Source organism: Hippoglossus hippoglossus, chromosome 13 (assembly GCF_009819705.1).
Source record: "Hippoglossus hippoglossus isolate fHipHip1 chromosome 13, fHipHip1.pri, whole genome shotgun sequence".
Lineage (NCBI taxonomy): Eukaryota > Metazoa > Chordata > Actinopteri > Pleuronectiformes > Pleuronectidae > Hippoglossus > Hippoglossus hippoglossus.
Genome location: NC_047163.1, coordinates 9,980,854 through 9,999,916, shown reverse-complemented (window position 1 = coordinate 9,999,916; position 19,063 = coordinate 9,980,854). Strand labels below are relative to the sequence as shown.

Here is a 19,063-nt window from a genome sequence, read left to right as displayed (position 1 = left end):
AAATCTCTGCATTTCTTTCTTTTCTGACTAAAAGCATGACGATGGATTTCAACCTGTCTTTGGTTTAAGCTGTTTTACTTAAGTGCAGCCTTATACTTCTTATTCCTTTCTCCTGTTTGGCTCTATATGTGAAACAGTACCACAGCAAAACCATGTGAATGCACTGATACCATCAACCTGCCAGATGAAAATACTGCTCGAGTTTTGACTTTGTTATAACATTGGTTTAATTACCTTCATATGTGATGCTTCAGTTATTGCTGGTCTTACATTTCCCCTGGGAGACTTTGAGGCTATTAATGCTTGAAATAATGAGATTCTCACGCCTGTGTGGGCCTGTCTGACTGCTTCCCACCAGGAGAAGCTCCTGTAGAACTAAATCAATCCCTCTGTGCAGGACCCTTTCAGAGCCTGAGTGCCTGAGAGAGTCATATTGCGTCGACAGTCGGGTCTGCCAAGAAACGACACTCATCTGGCTCTGGCACCCAACAATATTATTAGCTCTGGCTGCCTGGCCACTGCGGTTAACTTGCACTACAGACACTTTACTTTGCTGCGTTATGGAGGTTCCTGTCGTCATAAAGCGACGTGGACGTGCAGCAAACATTGGAGAATGATCCTTTACGCACAGCTGACACTATTGCGCACAAACTGCAAGAATCTGGAGTATCTGAAGAAATCCCCACTGGTGTAATATTTCTTATCTGGTTCTTACCGTGTGCAATGTTTACATTAGTGCACCGGCTGCATCTTGGCACAGCGTTTCCACGCGCATCCTGTTCAAGCTGCAGACGTTTAAGAAGCACCTGAGGAATTTGCGGCGCGGGCCGAGGTGGGACGGTTCTGCCTCGTGAGCGCAGCGCGGCGTGCGCGCGCTCTCCAGCCTCCATATCACTGACACTGGCAATGACTTCCACGGCTGCACGAGACACGGACACACATCACGGCACGCGCACGAGCAGCAAGGGAAAGACAAGAACATGCACGCCGACATAACCATCAAATGACAAACGGACACGTGCTGTCATATTTCGCTGGTGTGGATTCAAAATTGAATTCCGTGCGTAAAAAGCTTTTTGTCGCGCACCGGAGCGACTTGAGAACAAGCTGCAGCTCACAGCCCGTTTGTGTTTCGCACCCTGCAGTCGGACCGCTGCCGGGGACGCACGTTGTACAATGAGGTTGGGAAGCATCATTTTATTCGTCGCCCTGTGCTCGTTCACAGCTTATTATATTTATGAGCCCATTCCCGAGGAGATAGAGGAGAAATGGAAACTCATGCTGACCAACTGCTTCTTCCGAAGTCTCAGCCACATGGTAAGAATGATGAATACAAATGGGTTCTGGCATCCCTTGGCTGGACATTAGGTCTGCGTGGCTCTGACTTTGGAAATGAATCCCTATATGATAAAATAGCCTTCAATCTACCAGCTTACTCTGGCTGTATTTATTTATTCACTTTTATACAAATTTGGATAATTTAAACTTCTATTTAATACAGAAATACTGACGTTTTTTTTGCTGTTGTCTGTTCTCAGAGTATAAGGTGCCTCATTAAACGTTTACTGTGTTTTGCTGATGTAGATATACTGTACACACTGGTTACCCCAGATTATATCAGATGCTAATCCATGTGTTGTATAGGCCTGCTCACCTGTTCTAATAATAGACCCTATTAAGGAAACTGTTAGTGTTAGGCGCCTGCGGTGCACTGAGCTTATTGTGATGTGTTCCATGCTTTAAGTGCTTACATGGTTGTAACCTTAGTGCAAAATGAATGGTGGGTTTATTCTCATACATCTTCGTCACTGTTAAAAAGTCATATTTAATCAAATCCACGACTGGGAAGGTCACACAATTTGAGTTATTAGATCACAGTTATGAATGAAGACATTTTTCAGATTCTTTGGAAAAAAGTGACAGTGAGTGCAGGACGCTGCCTCTGACACAAAGGGGCTTTGTTATTTATTGCTGCAGGGAGAGTGGGTTAAGTTTGAAAGACTTTTAGCATGGACATTTTATTCTTAAAATATTCAGATTATCTTTATTATTTATTTATTTACGTCTAACTTGTCACTGAATCAAACCTTTTACTTTAGCCGTAACCAGATGTCGGCTCAGGCATGCAGGCATCCTCTCGTGGTCAGGGTGCTTTAATTCAATTTTAGACTTGGAGAATGTCGACACTAATCGCAAGTGACAGTTACACTGATTAGCCGCAATGTCAGTTCTTGAGGTTGATTTAATTTTACAACATGAAAAACAGGTTTGCATGAGATTAGAGCGAGTTTGACAAGGGCTAAACTGTGATGGCTGCAGAACCGGGTCAGATCATCTCCAAGAGCTGCAGGTGTCGTGGGGTGTTCCCGGTATGCAGTGGTCCAGAGAAGGGGAATTGGGGAAAGGTCATGGGTGCATAAGGCCAAGGATGGCAGGTGTGGTCCCATCCCACAAAAGAGCACAAATGGCTGAAAACCTTAATCCTGGCTTTGATAGAAACACACATCCTGCTGCATAAGGGGCTGCATGGCCACAAAGCGAGTCAGCGTGCCCTTTGCTGATCCCTGTCCACAGCAGGACACACCTCCAATATGCATGAGTGTCAGAAACTGAGCCACACAGCAGTCAGAGAAGATGGCCTGGTCAAAAGAATCTCATTTTCTTTTACATCATGTGAATGACTGGGGCGAGAGGCTGCAGCAGCAGGACGCACTACAGGAAGTGCACATGCAGAGTGCAGAGGCAGCGTGATGCTCTGCTTCTGGGAAAACCTTGCGTGCTTGCATGTGCTGGAAAAAAACAAGTCTGATCCACTGAGGTCCCACCTGCAATTTATAGGACTTAAAGGATCTGATGCGAAAGTCCCAGTGCCTGATACCACAGGGCACCTTCAGAGGTCTTGTGGAGTCCATGCCTCAACGGTTCAGAGCTGTTTTGGCAGCACCATGGAGACTTACGCAATGTTAGGCAGATGGTTGTAGTGCTTTGGCCGCGTCAGCGTATGTTCCAGTACTTTTACAATAAGTTTTAGTTTTGCAGTGTAACCTATTCTGTGAGGCTACTTCTATTTTTACTTGAGCAAATTATCATTTTTATTCTTTTAGGCAGAAAGTAGGAGAATGCTTCAGTAATTGTTTTTTTTCCCTTTCACGATATGAATGCCTGATACTTCGGAGTGGATGACTCTCTGATATGTGGCCACAGCAGAAGTGCATCAGCTGATTCCCCTCATGCCAGCCACCGACTGCTTACCTCATCTGACACGATGCACCAGGGGTGAAGCTTTTATAGCCTCATTTCTTTTATAACCCATCAAAGACGTCTAAAGATGAATAACTCCAGGGGGCTGTTGACGTGTTACCAGACAACATTCACATGACTGTAGCCTCTCCCTTGCTCGCGCTGTGACGTGGCCACATAGTTTAGCATCTTAGGGCTTTCTGTTTAGGATATTATGAGCTTTAGTGAAGGTGGTCGCTTACGTAGAATTAACTGATTTACAGTAACTTATGTACACGGTAAATTATGTAATATGCTTCTCTCTCCAGGCAGACCTCAGTGAATTACTGGGGCTGAAGGACTACATGGGGGTAATGTACGTCATTACTCTGGCCGAAAAGGTGGTGCCTGTGTCCGACGAGCACGTCAAGGTGACAGACGAAAACTTCGACGGAGTGGAGGTGGTGCTCTACCAGCCGAAGCAACAGGGCGATGGCGGAGAACTCAGGAGAGCCATCATATACCTGCACGGGGGAGGATGGTGTCTCGGCAGCTCCCGTAAGTTGATGGGTTTTGCCTGTCTTCTTGTTCATCCCGTATAATTACGACTCTCTGACTAAAGAATGCGTCAAAGACAGATGAGTGGGCAATACCCATGTTCTTGTGATGTCTTCATCGTGCGGTAATTACACCATTACTCAGAGTCAGCATTCACTGTTTGATTGATGTTATAAATGACTTTACAGGCGCCCGATGACAGCTGTGGTGACAGCTACATAAATAATGAACTAACTGTCAAATGCGAAAAAGCTTTCTCAGGTTTTCCTGAGGAAATAATGTGCCGGCTGCTGGAGCGGTGGGCGACCTCAGAGGGTGTTTACCCCTGCCAGTCCAAAACCTAAAGACATGGCATGCAGTTTGACACATGGCATGCTGCTCTTGCAATCTGTTGACTGGCTGCAGCTATTACAGTAATGTGGCTCTTGCCAAGAGTTGCCTCTAGACATGTTAATCTGCAGTGTGAGCTTCATGTAAGGTGATGGAAGTCAGTTTCTGTGGATGTCTGAGGTGCTTTGGAATCTCTGTTCTGATCTGTCTGTCTCCTCTGTCTTTGCAGGAATGAGTCCATACGATCAACTAGCCAGAGAATTAGTCACTGAGCTCGATGCAGTTGTTCTTTCTGTGGAGTAAGTATTATTCTATAGTCAGCTTTATGCAGATGATGTAGTGCAAAAACTGCTGAGTCAACAACACAGGAACTGCAACAATTGCCCCCTGCATCAATCTCCAATTATAATGACACTCAAAGAGCACATACCTCTGACAAGGCCCAACAGTCCAATGCAAATTCACTTGATCTGAATTTTTATTTGGATTTGCATCAAATTGCTCACACTCATAAATACCAGTCCCCTAAATAGTGTGTTCCCATCCAGATCCATGAATTATTCTCTGAGAAATCAATGGAAATGTTGAAAAACGCTTTATCTCGCTATGTTAAAGAAAGTGATGGATCTGATCCTTAATGAGTTATTCTCCGACTCATACCGTATCCTTCCTCCACTAACTGCTAACTAAGAGTCAAACTTGAAGGGTGCTGCCCCACCTCACTATGTCAAAACTGAGTTTCCCATCAATTATCTCGACTGTGGTGGCACGCTATATTCTAATTTGTCTCGCCACAGTCTGATATTGAACCAAAATATTATACTCTTCTCATAACATTAGAGATCTCTAACTCTGCTCCATTGCAGCATTGTATAGCCGTGTGCAATGCTTTTTGCTTTGCCATTTGCATTTGCCATTTTGGACCATAAAGTTGTTACCATCCACGCAGGCAGCCGGACCTCATAGATTCAGCTGCAGTTGTGCATGTACCTACAAGTGGCATGAATGCAGCTCTCTCTCTCACGAGAACTTGTCTTTCACTCTTTATTCTCTCTACCTGTTACTTCTCTGTACCTACATCCCCCCCCCGCTACCACCATAGATTGAATGAATTCTGTGGGAAAGCTGCAGAGAAAGAGAAACAAAACCTACAACGAACAAAGTTAAAACAAAACTTAATTTGGCAGAGGTACATTTACATTATAAAGCCACCAAAGTCGTTTCATTTGTGTTACTGATGAATACAAATGCCATCTTTCCTTTGCACTTTTCCTCACACAGAGTTTTGTTTTGAGCCTGTCCTCCCTCATTAGCCACAGAACAGATGGAAGTGAGGATGCAGTAGAAACAGGATTTCATTGCTGCACTCACTGTTGGTCTTTGGCACATCCGCTTCCAACTCCCTCTGCACTGTAACTTTATCCTGCCAATACTCCCTCTATCCCCTTATTCACCACTCATGGTTTTATCAGTCAACAAGTGAGGTGACTCAGTCATTAAGTCACACTTTCTTTTTTCTTATGTGTGTGAATTGTGTTTGTTGATGCAGCGTATTTGACTGTGCAAGTCGGAGTGGATCAGTTTATGTGTACGGGCTGTGGGAGCACATTTCCTTATCTGCCTCCATCCAAATTCCTGTGTGCAATTTGTTAAAGGTTCAGTGGGTAATTACAGCACTTCACAGACTCAGGGTCAGCCATGTGTAACATCTTAGCTCATAGACTGAAACATCTATAGAGATGACACCAGCAGGACACGGGTCAGTGCAAAGAAAGAAAACACTTTCAGTGAATGGATGTAATGGACCTTATTTCGCCCCTAAGCTGTTGCGACACATTTGAAGTGAGCAAGTTTAGAGGAATTTATTTGAAATGACATGGCTGTTTATACTTGTCTGTTGTTGGCTTCATAGGATATTACTGTGGTCATGCAACTGGAACTTTTGAACCAGTTTCCCAAGATGTTCTCAGACTTTTGGACCCCTCTGTATATTTGACTGAATTTTTTTTTTTTTTAAATAGTAAAACTTCAGATACATTTTAAAATGAACCACAATGGTAGTGAGCATACTGCGGTGAAGGGCCAATACTCCCCTTAAATTTGATCAAGTGCTCCAAATTGCAAGGACTTGTATATCAATCCTCAAGTATATGTGCCTTTTCATCAGGATCCATAATTTATTCCCTGGGGAATCAGTGAAAATTAAAAACAAACACAAACTAAAAGACCATTATTTAGTTCATGTGTGTTAGCTGTCACTTTCTTGCATTATTCTTAATAAGTCTGATTTTATATTTTCCTGCCCGTTTGGCTTCAGCAACAGCAGCTTTCTTTTTCACATACTTCATTCTCCTTCTCCCAAACATGATCAGATTAAATGAGACATCTGAGTACTGTTTGTACTTCTGTTTCAAACCGATTTAAGTCTTAAGCTAATAAGAAAAAAAACGTCTGTGGTTTTGTCCTTTTTCCATCCTGTTACGTCGTCTCTTGACATTATCAACATGTTTATTTTTTCCAAGCTCAAACTGTTTTCTGTCTCGTCCTGTCCTCTCATTTATTTATGTTCCAGCTTTAATCCTGTACCTTTCTATTTTTAAAGGTACCGCCTTGCCCCCGCTCACCACTTCCCCGTCCCGTATGAGGACGTGTACCGTGTGGTCAAACACTTCCTCCAGAAGGGGGTGCTGGCCCAGTACTCTGTGGACCCAGGACGCATAGCTGTGTCTGGGGATAGTGCTGGAGGGAACCTGGCCGCTGCCGTCTCTCAACAGGTTCTGAAGCTATTTTTTTGTCAGCTCTGTTCGTCTGGTGCACATGGAAATAAAAACCCTGTGTGACGAGATGACATGAGACACGATTAATAACCCGGTTTATGGAAAATATTACTGAACCACAAGAACACGTGTTTAGCGCCTGAGATAGCCAACATTGATCTACTCTGACATGTATAGCTGTGCGATGGATCTCAGCTATGTAGCTGTGTTCAATTAGAGCAAATCTCACACAAATCCATGTTAACAGTCGAAGGAGAAAGAACTCGTTGCAGCTGACCAGAAGTAACAAGTGTGTATCCACAGTAAACACGCACTCACAAGGATTTAGGTTATTCTGTGATTTGATCACACGATTAAAGGTCAAAAGAGTAAGAACAACCACATTTTCAGCAGTGCCACCGGCAACAGGTAGCTGAGGAGATAAAGTGAGGTTGGAGACAGTGAGCCGCAGCATAGCAGGAAGTTCAACTCTCCCAAGATAATCTCTTTGGAATTTCATTTTCTAATAGTGACTGAAGTTTAGGTTGTGGGTGCATTTTCTGATGCTACCTGTGAGCTTCAGCACAGCTTTACAAAGTCTTAACAACAGATAAGACTATGTTTTGTTGTATGCAAGATTAAAGACCCATTAAGGTTGAGTTGAAAACGCTACATCTCAATGATTTTGCATCTGTATGTAAACAGTGAGCCATGCAGCATGGGCTGATTCAGCGCTAGGAGAACTGGCTCGATACAGACAGCAATCTCCCGACATTTCCAATTCTTCCTCTCAGCAACTGTGATGTCGGCCTAAAGAGCCAAGAACGGCTTTACAGGACTCCGCACGACTTTTCTCCTCATGCCCATGTATGATCATGATGTTGGCCCCGCACCAGGTGCCCATGCTGGCCAAGTCATGGCGAGGATGAAGTCCTCTTTTTACTGCACCACAGCAAATATGGAGAATAATCATGGGAATCCATGATGGCCCATCAGAGTACGAACAAGGAAAAAACGTAAAACTAGGGTTTCCCATAAACTTTCATGTTTCATGTTCCCAGGTAAAGGAAGTATACATTTGCTTTGTTTTTTGAGGACTGGCTTTGAACTGAAGATGCTCGTGTTCTCACTGAGTTGAGTACAAACCTCCGCTGAGGTTCAATAGGGATCTCATTTACATTTAAATTCAAAAGATCCGGATTTATATTCTGCATCAAATTGCACACATTCATAAATATCAGTCCCCTGAAAATGCTAGATTTTTTTTCAAGATCCTTGAATTATTTTCTGAGAAATAAAAAAGAAGGGTTAGGGTTAGGAAGAATGCCCTCCCTCCCAATGTTAAAGAAAGTGAAGAAACATTCCTGGATCAACCGTTGCTGGACAACGTCAGTACTGTGCCAGTCCTCTTATCTCACTGCATCCATGATAAAAGCGTGTTCTAGCCCGTTTGTCCTCACACAGTAATTCTTGGCAGCTCAGTGGAGACAAAGACAAATGGAGAACGCCCGAAGTTGACAACCATGACTGGTACATCTGATCACATGCTGGTTGACTAAGAAAAACCATCAGCTCATATTTCATCTGATGGCGAAATAGTCTGTTTTTTCTTTAGGATTTTATTTGAACACAAGCTGATTCTCTCCATCTCTCTCCACAGTTACTGAAAGAGCCTGGGCAGCAGATCCAGTTGAAGGCCCAGGCGCTCATCTACCCAGTGCTGCAGGCGCTGGACCTCAACACTCCTTCATATCAGCAGAACCGGGACATGCCCATTCTACCCCGGACCCTCATGGTGCGGTTCTGGAGCGAGTACTTCACCAGCGACAAGGCGTTTTTCAGAGCCATGATGGCGAACACCCACAACAACCCCGAGTCTTCCAGCCTGCTGAAGTTTGTCGACTGGAGCGCCTTCCTTCCTGAAACGTACCACAGAGAGTACAACTACAGTGCGCCCGCTGTGGTGCAGGGAGTCGGAGGGGAGGCAGTGGGGATGGACGGACCGTCTCGATCGTTGGCCGACCCGAGGGCGTCGCCACTGCTGGTTCCAGACGCGGCCTTACGCTCCCTGCCCAAGGCCTACATTATGACATGTGAGTATGACGTGCTCCGAGATGATGGCATCATGTATGTCACGCGGCTCCGGGCTGCTGGCGTCGAGGTGTCACATGAACACTATGACACGGGATTTCACGGAGCGCTGATGTTCACCGTGTGGCCGACTGACTTCCTGATTGGACGCCGCATGACAGACAACTATATCAAATGGCTCAAGGAAAACTTGTAAAAACTCCTGACGTATCGCCACAATGCACCAATGTTTGTTTAGGTGCAATTTTTTTTCCTTCTGGTGTTTAACTTTTTATTGTTAATTCTTATTTGTTGGTCAGGCTATAATTTCTGTAAATATATTTAGAAATATATTAACTTCATTTATTGTCCCACTAATTCATTAAATAGCAGGTCAGGAAATGAGAATTTGAAATAATATTTAAAAGTATTTCGCGTATGTATATGAGTAAAACACAATACATATGAAACTAGATTGGCACTATAGAGGGCACACCTCAGCCAATGCCTGATAGGCCCCTTATCGAACTACATTTAAATTCACTAAATCCAGATTTATTTTGATTTGCAGAGAATCCACATGAACCTACTGCGTCTGTCCACTGAGTTTCATGCTAATCGGTCTTGTAGATTTGGTGTAATCCTGTAAAACAAACAGATTCATTCCCTTAAGCGGAGGTAATCATCACTTGTACACAAACGTGCACAACAACCATCAAATTACCCAGAGAAATCTGAGGGGAAAAGAAGTCAAACCCCGCAACATCGCTAAAGTTGTTATGGGTATGGTCATTCATTTATTTTTAGCTGACTATCTGGCCCTGGCTCATTCTTGCATCCCCCTGCAGGACCTGCTACCTGTCCACTGCCTCAAGATCATATTAGTCATGCATACCACTCATTACACAAATTGCTTTCCCATTAGAGGTTTTTCAGAATCCAGGACAAATCTTGGCAAAGCAGAACAGGATTTTCACAACAGCAAGAAAATACGGTCGCCTCGGCCAAAGTTAACATTCATCGCTGAGCGCAAGCTGACACTGAAACCTGAGAAGGTTTGGATGTATTTGCAAAATCACGTCTCACGTTTGAAGGTCACTGACGTTGCTTTAAAAAATTTGGCGAGTGCTGTTTTCTGAAATAGAGCAAAAACAAGGACAGAACTAAACCTGAGTAGTTTGAGCAACTAAACAAATAACAGCTCACATATGCTGGTATAATAACTATGGTACAATTCAATGGTATAATCCAATGGTATCTTTATAAGGAAAACACATTCCTGCATCTAGTGTCATTTCCACCCACGTGCAGTAGTAACAAAATAAATATGTTTTTGCCTGTTTGCTTTGTAACATGAGGGCTACACCCAAATAAATATGATAAGCCACATTCCACACAGAGTATTGCTATTTATGTGTTAGATACAAGTAGAGCCGATGCTATAGCAACCTCTCAGCAGTCCTCACACCTTGCATACACATGTGATGAATGGAAAAGAGACACTTTCCAACACGTTTCATGCTTATCGCTGGTATTTTTTTGTGTTACGCTTCTAACTAACATGCAAACAAACAAACTAGAATAGAACTCATGCCTCAAGACCGTCAAGATCCGTGAATCATTGTGAGAAATTAACGAAAATGAAATTGAACCATGCCTGGATCTGCCCCCTCATCCAGATCCACACCAAGATTGTTTGGGTGTTTCCTCGGCTCATGGTCATGCCTCACCTCATCAACATTTCATGGGAATTGGTTGAGTAATAAATAAGCTAGAATTTTGCCTTGGTTCCTGTTAGAGGAGGTTGTAAGAACAAGTTCTGGCTTCATGAGGAAATTATGACATGAAACTGTGTGTAGAAATATAGATTAAGTAAATGTCTTGCACCAACACTACATGCGTATCACTGATCTCACTGCAGTTTGTCAGTCAACCTTTAGCCCCTAAAGTCCAAAAATCATGACTTGAAACCATAAACTAGTGTCCCCCTGTTTATCTTTATGTCCGTTGGTGAAATCACCTTGTGTCTTCTGGCTATCTGAAAGATTACAGGGAGGTAAAGGTTAAAATGAGGTTAGTTACAGTTGATATGAAACAGATGTGATTTTCTTGACTCAGCTTTTAGGCTTGTCTTTGTTTCGATGTTTTCTCTCTGTCATTTTCTTTCCAGTGACTCATTTAGGAAAAGAGAAAATAAACAACCTCTTAAAGTATGTAACTTTTCAAACAAGTCAAAGCACTGCTGAGAAACGTGGCTCCTTTGATTAAGCACTGCTTCGTTTTCAGTTGTAAATATGACTCTTGCTATGTGTGTGTTGGATTCCCTCTCGTAGAGAGTTTGATTTGCATTTTTCATTTTAATGTCATCTGACAATAAATTGACTTGACCTTTCACCACTAATGAATTGTACTTTGTGTGCGATCACGTCCAGCGTAAGGAAGAGAAAGACATGGGGGCTATATTGCCAAAAATGTAATCAAGATCAAATTTGTTGTGTTAAGTTTAGTTTGTTTTTTTGTTTCACCGATTTGAAAGTTCAAGAAACCTTTGTTTTAAAACTCGATCCAAATGCAGACATACACAAAAAAACTAGGAAAACTTATTTAATCAAATACAATTTACTGGCTTACAATCAGAAGGCTGCAAGAAAACACAGATGACCCAAAAACAGAAACAGAAACTCAGAACAGGAGAGGAGAGGAGACACAGCAGCTGGGTTGAACAGATCCGAACCGAACAGACAAAGACAAGTGGAAACAAAGAGACTAAGTACACAAAGGAGGCAGGAAACACATTCGGACAGGTGCAGACAATCACAAGGGCTGGAAGCAGAAGTAGAAGTAAGGTGATCAACAATAACTGTCTCGATTCAGGGGATTCATCCGAACCTATCCCAGGATTCATTGCGCTTCAGTGACAAAGTGTTTTTCAAAGAGCTCATTGCACTGGCAAATGACGAGAAGTCCAATGTTTACGTATCACACTTCAACTCAACCTAACGGAATGGTGCTCATGTTGAAAAAGCCGAGGGGTGTTTAAACTTTCTCTTGTTGTCCAACTGCAGCTCTGTTGCTAGGGGACAGCAAACAGGGCGGGACAAGCTGGTGACTGCGATCATATATGTAAATTTACACAGCGAAAGTGAACAGGAGGACATTCTGACTCGGACAAACCAAATCCGCTCTGCGCTACACGGTGATATGTGAGGGTTCATGTAGCTGAGGCAGAGAGAACAGATGATCCGCAAACATACTGCAAATATGTCCACCAATCCACCACCCACACACACACATTCTACCCAAGAGGTCGGAAAGGTAGAGAGGCTGACGCACGAGTGTGAACAATCCATTTACACAAGAGCATTATTCAGAAAGGTCAACCTCGTTCGTCAGGAGGCATAAAACAAAACAAACCACAGCTCCCCGGTGTGGAGTGGAACACTCATGTGGTCCTACTGTACACTGGCCCAGTGTGCAGGTAAGCAGACGGCCAATAGTATAGTGTAGAGTGTCGACAAGTGGTTGCTGTGTTCAAAAACAAGAATGTGAGTAAGCACACACACACACACACACACACACACACACACACACACACACACACACACACACACACACACGAATAGGACGATAAATCTTAATTTTCAAATGTCAAATTCTCTAAATGAATCCGAAGCCAATTGGCTCATCAGGGCATTTTCTTTATGACGTTAAGTCATTATTATCTCTTGAGATAAGCACTTTAAGAAACCACACATTTACAGTAACCTTACAAAGAAAAGCTTTACAAAGAGCATGTGCCCCGTGATGCAATTTTTCCCAGCCTCCGTTGTCTGAACTCTGACACTGGATCATCTTTCAAAAGGGTTATTACATTAGGGTATCACATTATATTTAATACAGAGCTTCAGGTTTTGTGTTTGTATTCACGTGTACCTTCCTGCTGCTTTATCTCAGTGGCTCCCTCTCAGTACCGCTCCTCTGGCTTTCTTTATGAAACTCGAAACCTGCACACCTAATATTTCATTCTTTCTTCCCCCTTTGTTCATCCCAGGAGAGACGCCAGTGTAAATGAAATGACGGCTCAGGCTTGGTGTGATCATTGTTAAGACTGAGGCGCCTGATCCTGGCTGATGTCTTAAAGCAGCATGGAGTTAAATGCATTTAATGAGGATTCAGGGTTTTAGTTTAACATCAGAGGTCAATGACAGTCAAGTATGAAGAGAGCTAAGACCTACAGATCATTCCACCTTTAGACACATATATATATATATATGAGTACTATCAGAAAATATCACTAGGTTTAAACAGACAAGACGACAGAATAATTACAAATATGTATAAACTATTTAATAAAAACAATATCTTTATTCATACAGAACTAAAAAAAAAGTTACAAATTGATTTACACATAAAAAAAAGTAAAAACATGCAAAATATAACATGAAAACGAATAAAAGCAGCATTTAAAGAATATTATAAATACAAAATTCTGTGTGGAAAAGAATTATAATAAATTTATACAGAACTCAAAACGTGTTTCACAACTATTTTCTTCAGAGGAAGCTACTGATTTAGCCACTGTTGAAACATAAAATGTGTTTTATGTGAAGGCGGAAACTTACACAGTTGATATTTGTCATCCTCCATCACTTAGTAAAATGAGAAACAGCCAGTTATGAGTCAAGGTATATTTTATTACATTCAGAACTAATATAAGTACAGAAACAGATAGAAACTGAGCTTTAATATTAAAACAGTAACAAGGACTGACCTTTAAATGCATGAAGTTTGTTTACCAGTTACTTTATTTTAAAAAACATTGAAAGAGAATTTGTCTCAGTTACAATATATGCATTTATTAAAATCAATTTACAAAAAATAATGTGAGGTCAATACAAAATATCATTATTAATAATAGTCACCAAAAATGTCCCTCAATATCAATAATAACTCACAGTTTGACAATATTTTGATGGATGGAAATTTGCCTATATCTATGAAAATATTACACAATTATACAAAATGAAACAAGGGAAAGCATATAGGCGACATTTTTAATAAAATACAATATGTAAAGAGAGAGCTCTTTCACATGTGTGGACGTGCAATACCTTTTCATGCAGGGATCTTGTCAGGCTGGTTGTCTTGGCCGTTCTGTCTTCCTGAGCAGCTTCCTGAGCTTAGCAAACAGAAGCTGTCTGAACTTGTCACCCATGAGGAAGTAGAAGACGGGGTTGATGACGCTGTGCATGAAGGCCAGGGGTCGGGTCAAGATGTACAGGCCTTGCACGTACATCCCCGTGCAGAGCTTCACTCCTGCCCAGGGCTGCCAAATGGCTATCGTAACGTTTCTCAGCACGTGGTACGGAGTGTAGAGAACCAGAAACATGGCCGCCGCTGAGGCAACGACCCTCAGAGTCTTCTTGTACGATGTGGCCCTGTGCTGCAGAGCCCTTTCATGGACATGGAGCAGATGTGCGATTTGGTAGGAGAAACCACACATTGCAACCATGGGAAGGATGTAACCAGTCAAGGTGAGCGCCAGGCTGTATCCAAACGGGTTAACTTCTCCTTTCAGGCTGGCAAAATCCTTGCAGAGACTCCAGTTTCCACTCTGCAGGTCCTGAACCATCAGCGCTATCATTGGAGCCACCTCCACATTGACGGCCAGCCAGCTCAGCCCTGCCACAAGCAGGGCCGCCCGAGGCCTCAGCAGGTAGTGGTTCTTCATCGGATGCTTTATGAGCAGGAAGCGGTCCATGCAAACCCAGACCATGAAGAGGATGGAAGAGTAGAGATTGACGTGCAGGACGTAGCGGTTGATAATGCAAGCATACGGATTGGTTTCCACTTGCTCGTTTGCATAGAGGTAGGAGAGGCGTGGCAGCGTGCAGAGGAAAATGAGGTCGGAGACTGCCAGGTTGAAGAGGTAAATGTTGCAGCTGTGCCAGACTGGCAGGCAAAATATATAGCCGAGCACGACTAAGAGGTTGCCAGGGAAACCGATGCAGAACTCAATAGCATAGAATGGGGACAAATAATACTTCTCCAGCACATCATCTATCAGGGTACAATTCAGCACCTGGAGAAAAGGGCAAAAAGGAGAAAATAAAAGAAGGTGAAAGTGGGAAAATAAAGACTTTAAGGATTAATTTTCAAAAAGAGAATTGGCAGAAATTTGCTTTAGGTTCAGTTAACAACAGTGAACATTTACAGTATATTGGATATTTTAGAATAGGACTTACCATGGTGTGGTTGTTCTTGTTGCAGATAGTGTGAATAGAGAGTGAGACCATGAACAGGTGCAGCCACTATCTGTCAGTGGACACAGTAAACAGTAAATGCTGATGGTACCTCAACACCACACGACACTGGAAAAGTCAGCCACAGTAACGTATGGTTGACGCAGTCATGCATAATGTCTGTCATTTGCATTTACGGTACATTTACAACACATACATGCGCCGGCCTTTCAACAACCTCTTCAATATTGTTGCTGGTTAAATAAAGTTGTCTGTTGAGTCTTATATTACCATGAGGGAAATGTTGCTTTTTTTAGACTGGAAAAGTCACCTTCCTCTTCTTAAGAAAATTATCTTCCATACTAAAAAGAATAGTAACAGGCTCAGGCTTCACTAACTACAGTTCACGCTATGTCTGCTTTATGTGCAAATATAAAAGCATTTAAAATGTCAGATTTGTGATTAATCAGAGAATTGTCATTCCCTTTTTCCAATTTTTATTCTGAAGTTGAACTTACAATCTCCAACAAGCTGAGCCGAAGAAAAATTTGTTAACCTCAGGCAAAAACAAACAAAACTTTAAAAAAAACAACACAGAAGTTGAATATTTTCTTTCAATACCTTTTCTCCGTCCTGTGACCAACGCAGTCCCCATCTACTGTAAGACTGACTACTTCTCTGAATTTGAGGGTTTATTAATAAAGCTCTTTTCTGAGTAATGTTCGCAGCCTTTTGAAACTTCCCCTTTTTTTATTTTGGTCAACACATTAATATCCTGTGTTGGTTTCAAATTCAATGTCTCAAATTGATTATTCTTCATTCACATCATTTGACTTATTTATCTAAGATCTTACCTGCAACCTAGACTTCCTCTTCCATTTGTTTCTTTGTATTCATATGTCGAATATAAATGAGGTTCTTGTACTGCATGTATTTTTTAGCATTTATAAAACCTCATCTCTGAGTAAGAAGTCACTGAAATCACTGTGTGTTCATCAGGTCTGAAACATTTTACTCTTTACCCCATTACATTATTTTGACAGTTGTTGTTACATGTTTTGTTTGTTTATTTGTTAGTTTTGGCCGAGATTTACATGCAAAACGTACACGGAGTATACAAATCATTGTTTTATATTAAGGTTCCCGTTATTCACAAATAGTTTTCAAGACATTTTCTGGATAATCCTAATTAAGTTAGTACGAATGACAGAAAAAGTACAAAAAAACTCGACCTGTCATTCATGTCAAATGGCTTTCATAGAACAAGGTCACGAATATAAAATATATAGTAAAACTATCTAGATCAGTGGTCACCAACCTTTTCGAGCCCAAGATCACTTTTTAATTCCAAACGTAAGCCGAGATCTACCACCCTGATATCTTCCAAAAAACCCACTTAGGGTCATATTTATTATTTTTTGCAATTTGTGTTAAAGGCTGAATGTACAATAAATAAATATACACAAAGAGAGGCAGTTGTGCAACTTTTTCTATTCAATGCACAATATTCAAATTAATATCATTCATATTTACAATGCAAAATATGTAGCTTCTCAGTTCCACATCATGTTCTGCAGAGGAGCTGCTACTGCAGCACAATGGTTTTACATAAAGGCTTTTATTTGAATATGGCAACAAATATGATTATTGCCTTATTGTATGAAAGAAGTCCCTTGTACTCAAATAAATACCAGTACTACACAGTATGAAGCCGTGCAGCTTCCGCTCTTGCAAATATTTCCCAATAAAAAAAACCTTTTTAAACAAGGGAATGGATTCCATTAACAGAAACGCTGGAGTGCTTTTATTTTTGAAAAGGCATACAGAAATGTTGCAACCATTTGTTTGTGACATAAATTCATCAGAAAAACATTAAAACTCAGGTAAGATCATTTCCTCTGTTTATTCTGCTGTGAACCACAATGTTTATCTGTTTATGACACAAATGTATTTACATCACTTCCCGAACCCGTTTCAAAGTAAAAGCACTCCAGCGTTTCACTTTCGGGAATCCACTCATTTGTTCTAACGGGCCTTTGATTGTTATCGACAGACCGAAAGATGCGCATCTTCATACCGTAGAGTCCTCACATTTAGTTTCGTACATAAACCAACTTGTTCTTGAAGGAAATGCAGGATATAAACCAGCAGCTCAGACGCCAGTAGCGGACACACAGCGCGTGTGAAAAACAGACAACCGACACACAGCTGATCTGCGGCGCGACGACAGCCAGTGAGTCCAGAGAGTTCGGGGATCGACAGTGAAGACTGAGAGATCGACCGGTAGACGACCACTGATCTAAAGTATAGAGTGTCAAGCAATTATTAAAGTTATATTTGGCCAATAAAAGCTACTTTGGCTATGAAAAAACTATTTCTAGATATTGTGAGAGACTTCGAGGTTTTGGGAGCATTTCTTCTGTATAAAAAAAAAAAATCTGATTTAACAGAACATTACTATTTATTTTGGTGTTTTACTGTTAAATGTTAATTAAGACTCTAGATGTACAGTCATTGGGGAATTACATTTTTACCGTCCTCAAACTCCTCCTGAGATCTAAAAGAAAGGATTTCCAAAACAGGTTCATGGCTGCAGTGTGACATATGAAGTATGACATGATCGACAATAGCTGCTTTACTTAAAGTAACAAACCAATCTTATTATTTATTTATAAGCATTCAAAGGTTCCGTGATATCATTCAAATGTAGTGAGTCATTTTTTAGGAAGGTTTGGATGTGGCCTATGAAATTATTTAAACAATATATAACAATATGTATCTCCACAGAGAATCACCTCATTTTAAAATCAAGATACAACCTTTTTAATAAAGTTATCTCGTAGATGTGGGTAAGTGGATAAAAAGTGTATTTAAGTGTATTTTTTAAGATCTTTGAATTAAGTTCATGTAATAAAGTATGTTAGGGCTTATGTTTGTTGATGTGCAAATTCCAGTGATAATAAATTGTTTATCTGTGAAGAGAATAAATGGAAATTTTTACTTCATCATTAATCATTGGAGAATGTATTGAGAGGAAGTGAAACATGAAGTAGCGAGTCGGGGCAAGCACAACGTTTTCTTCATGAGTTATTGCGCCAGTTACAGACCTAAACTGGCTTATAAGCCTAATATATTAGATTTACCTGTTAATGTGTTGACAAGTAATAGGCCTCTTTAATTTAAAATAAGTTAAGATAATCCTTAACTAGTTCCTCTACGGGGAAATAAAAAAAAAAAGTAAAGATAGATTACATATAATCTATCTTTACTTTTTCTGATGTCTATAGACAGGTAAACGTGCAAAATACAAAAGATTTAATACATACAGTCAGAATATATACAATGAAAATTATTACCTATAAGCCATTTGAACCCTTCTGAGTTTAATATTGAGCTCAACTCTCTCTGTAAAGAGATGCATTTAGGTGTTCCTGTTTGTAATTTGATAAACTTTATCCACGTGAAAGTAATGTCAATATGACTGTAATCCATTTTGCTATGGAAAATAAGCAGATAACTGAACAACACCGCAGTGTTGACTTTTAAAAGATCAATCCGTTGCGTCCGACGCCCATCCTGCGGTTGCACAACACACTGTGGTCGTGATGTTGTTGACTCTGATAGGGCGCCTACAGTATATTTTGGCAACAAAGCTTACAATGTTGGCCCAACCCTTAGAAAGCACATGACCTGCTGCTGAGAGACATGTGAGACAGAGTGTGTTTTTTCTTCTTCTTCTTCTTCTTCTCTTTTTTACCTGGCCCTGCAGAGAGAGTAGGTATAACAGACCGGGTATGTCCTCAAGAAACCCAGCCCGGACTGACAGGGGTTTGTTTGTTTACATTACTGTGGGATCAAGAGTAATCTTTCAGCATTCCTGCGCTTTAG

The 19,063-nt window shown here is 41.3% G+C and overlaps 2 protein-coding genes across 2 annotated transcripts; one reads left to right on the top strand and one right to left on the bottom strand.

Annotated features, from left to right (window-relative positions):
* Window positions 1-737: 737 nt before the first annotated feature.
* Window positions 738-9,430, top strand: aadac (arylacetamide deacetylase). The gene is made up of 5 exons (XM_034604335.1): window positions 738-1,317; window positions 3,549-3,777; window positions 4,337-4,406; window positions 6,710-6,881; window positions 8,524-9,430. The coding sequence occupies exons 1-5, from the start codon at window positions 1,177-1,179 to the stop codon at window positions 9,148-9,150; spliced, it is 1,239 nt and encodes a 412-aa protein (XP_034460226.1). The 5' UTR covers window positions 738-1,176; the 3' UTR covers window positions 9,151-9,430.
* A 4,377-nt stretch (window positions 9,431-13,807) lies between these two features.
* On the bottom strand, window positions 13,808-18,793 carry LOC117772829 (succinate receptor 1-like). The gene is made up of 4 exons (XM_034604344.1): window positions 18,532-18,793; window positions 15,694-15,731; window positions 15,179-15,248; window positions 13,808-15,015 (listed from the first exon to the last, which is right to left on the bottom strand). Exons 3-4 carry the CDS (start codon window positions 15,227-15,229, stop codon window positions 14,065-14,067), a joined length of 1,002 nt encoding a protein of 333 aa, XP_034460235.1. The 5' UTR covers window positions 15,230-15,248; window positions 15,694-15,731; window positions 18,532-18,793; the 3' UTR covers window positions 13,808-14,064.
* Between the last annotated feature and the right edge of the window lie 270 nt (window positions 18,794-19,063).

Coding starts and splice junctions, on each gene's coding strand:
- aadac (XM_034604335.1), top strand. CDS start 1,177: ATGAGGTTGGGAAGCATCATTTTATTCGTCGCCCTGTGCTCGTTCACA. Junction 3,778..4,336: donor ATGGTGTCTCGGCAGCTCCC/GTAAGTTGATGG, acceptor CTGTCTTTGCAG/GAATGAGTCCATACGATCAA. Junction 4,407..6,709: donor GCAGTTGTTCTTTCTGTGGA/GTAAGTATTATT, acceptor CTATTTTTAAAG/GTACCGCCTTGCCCCCGCTC.
- LOC117772829 (XM_034604344.1), bottom strand. CDS start 15,229: ATGGTCTCACTCTCTATTCACACTATCTGCAACAAGAACAACCACACC. Junction 15,016..15,178: donor ACAAGAACAACCACACCATG/GTAAGTCCTATT, acceptor CCTTTTCTCCAG/GTGCTGAATTGTACCCTGAT.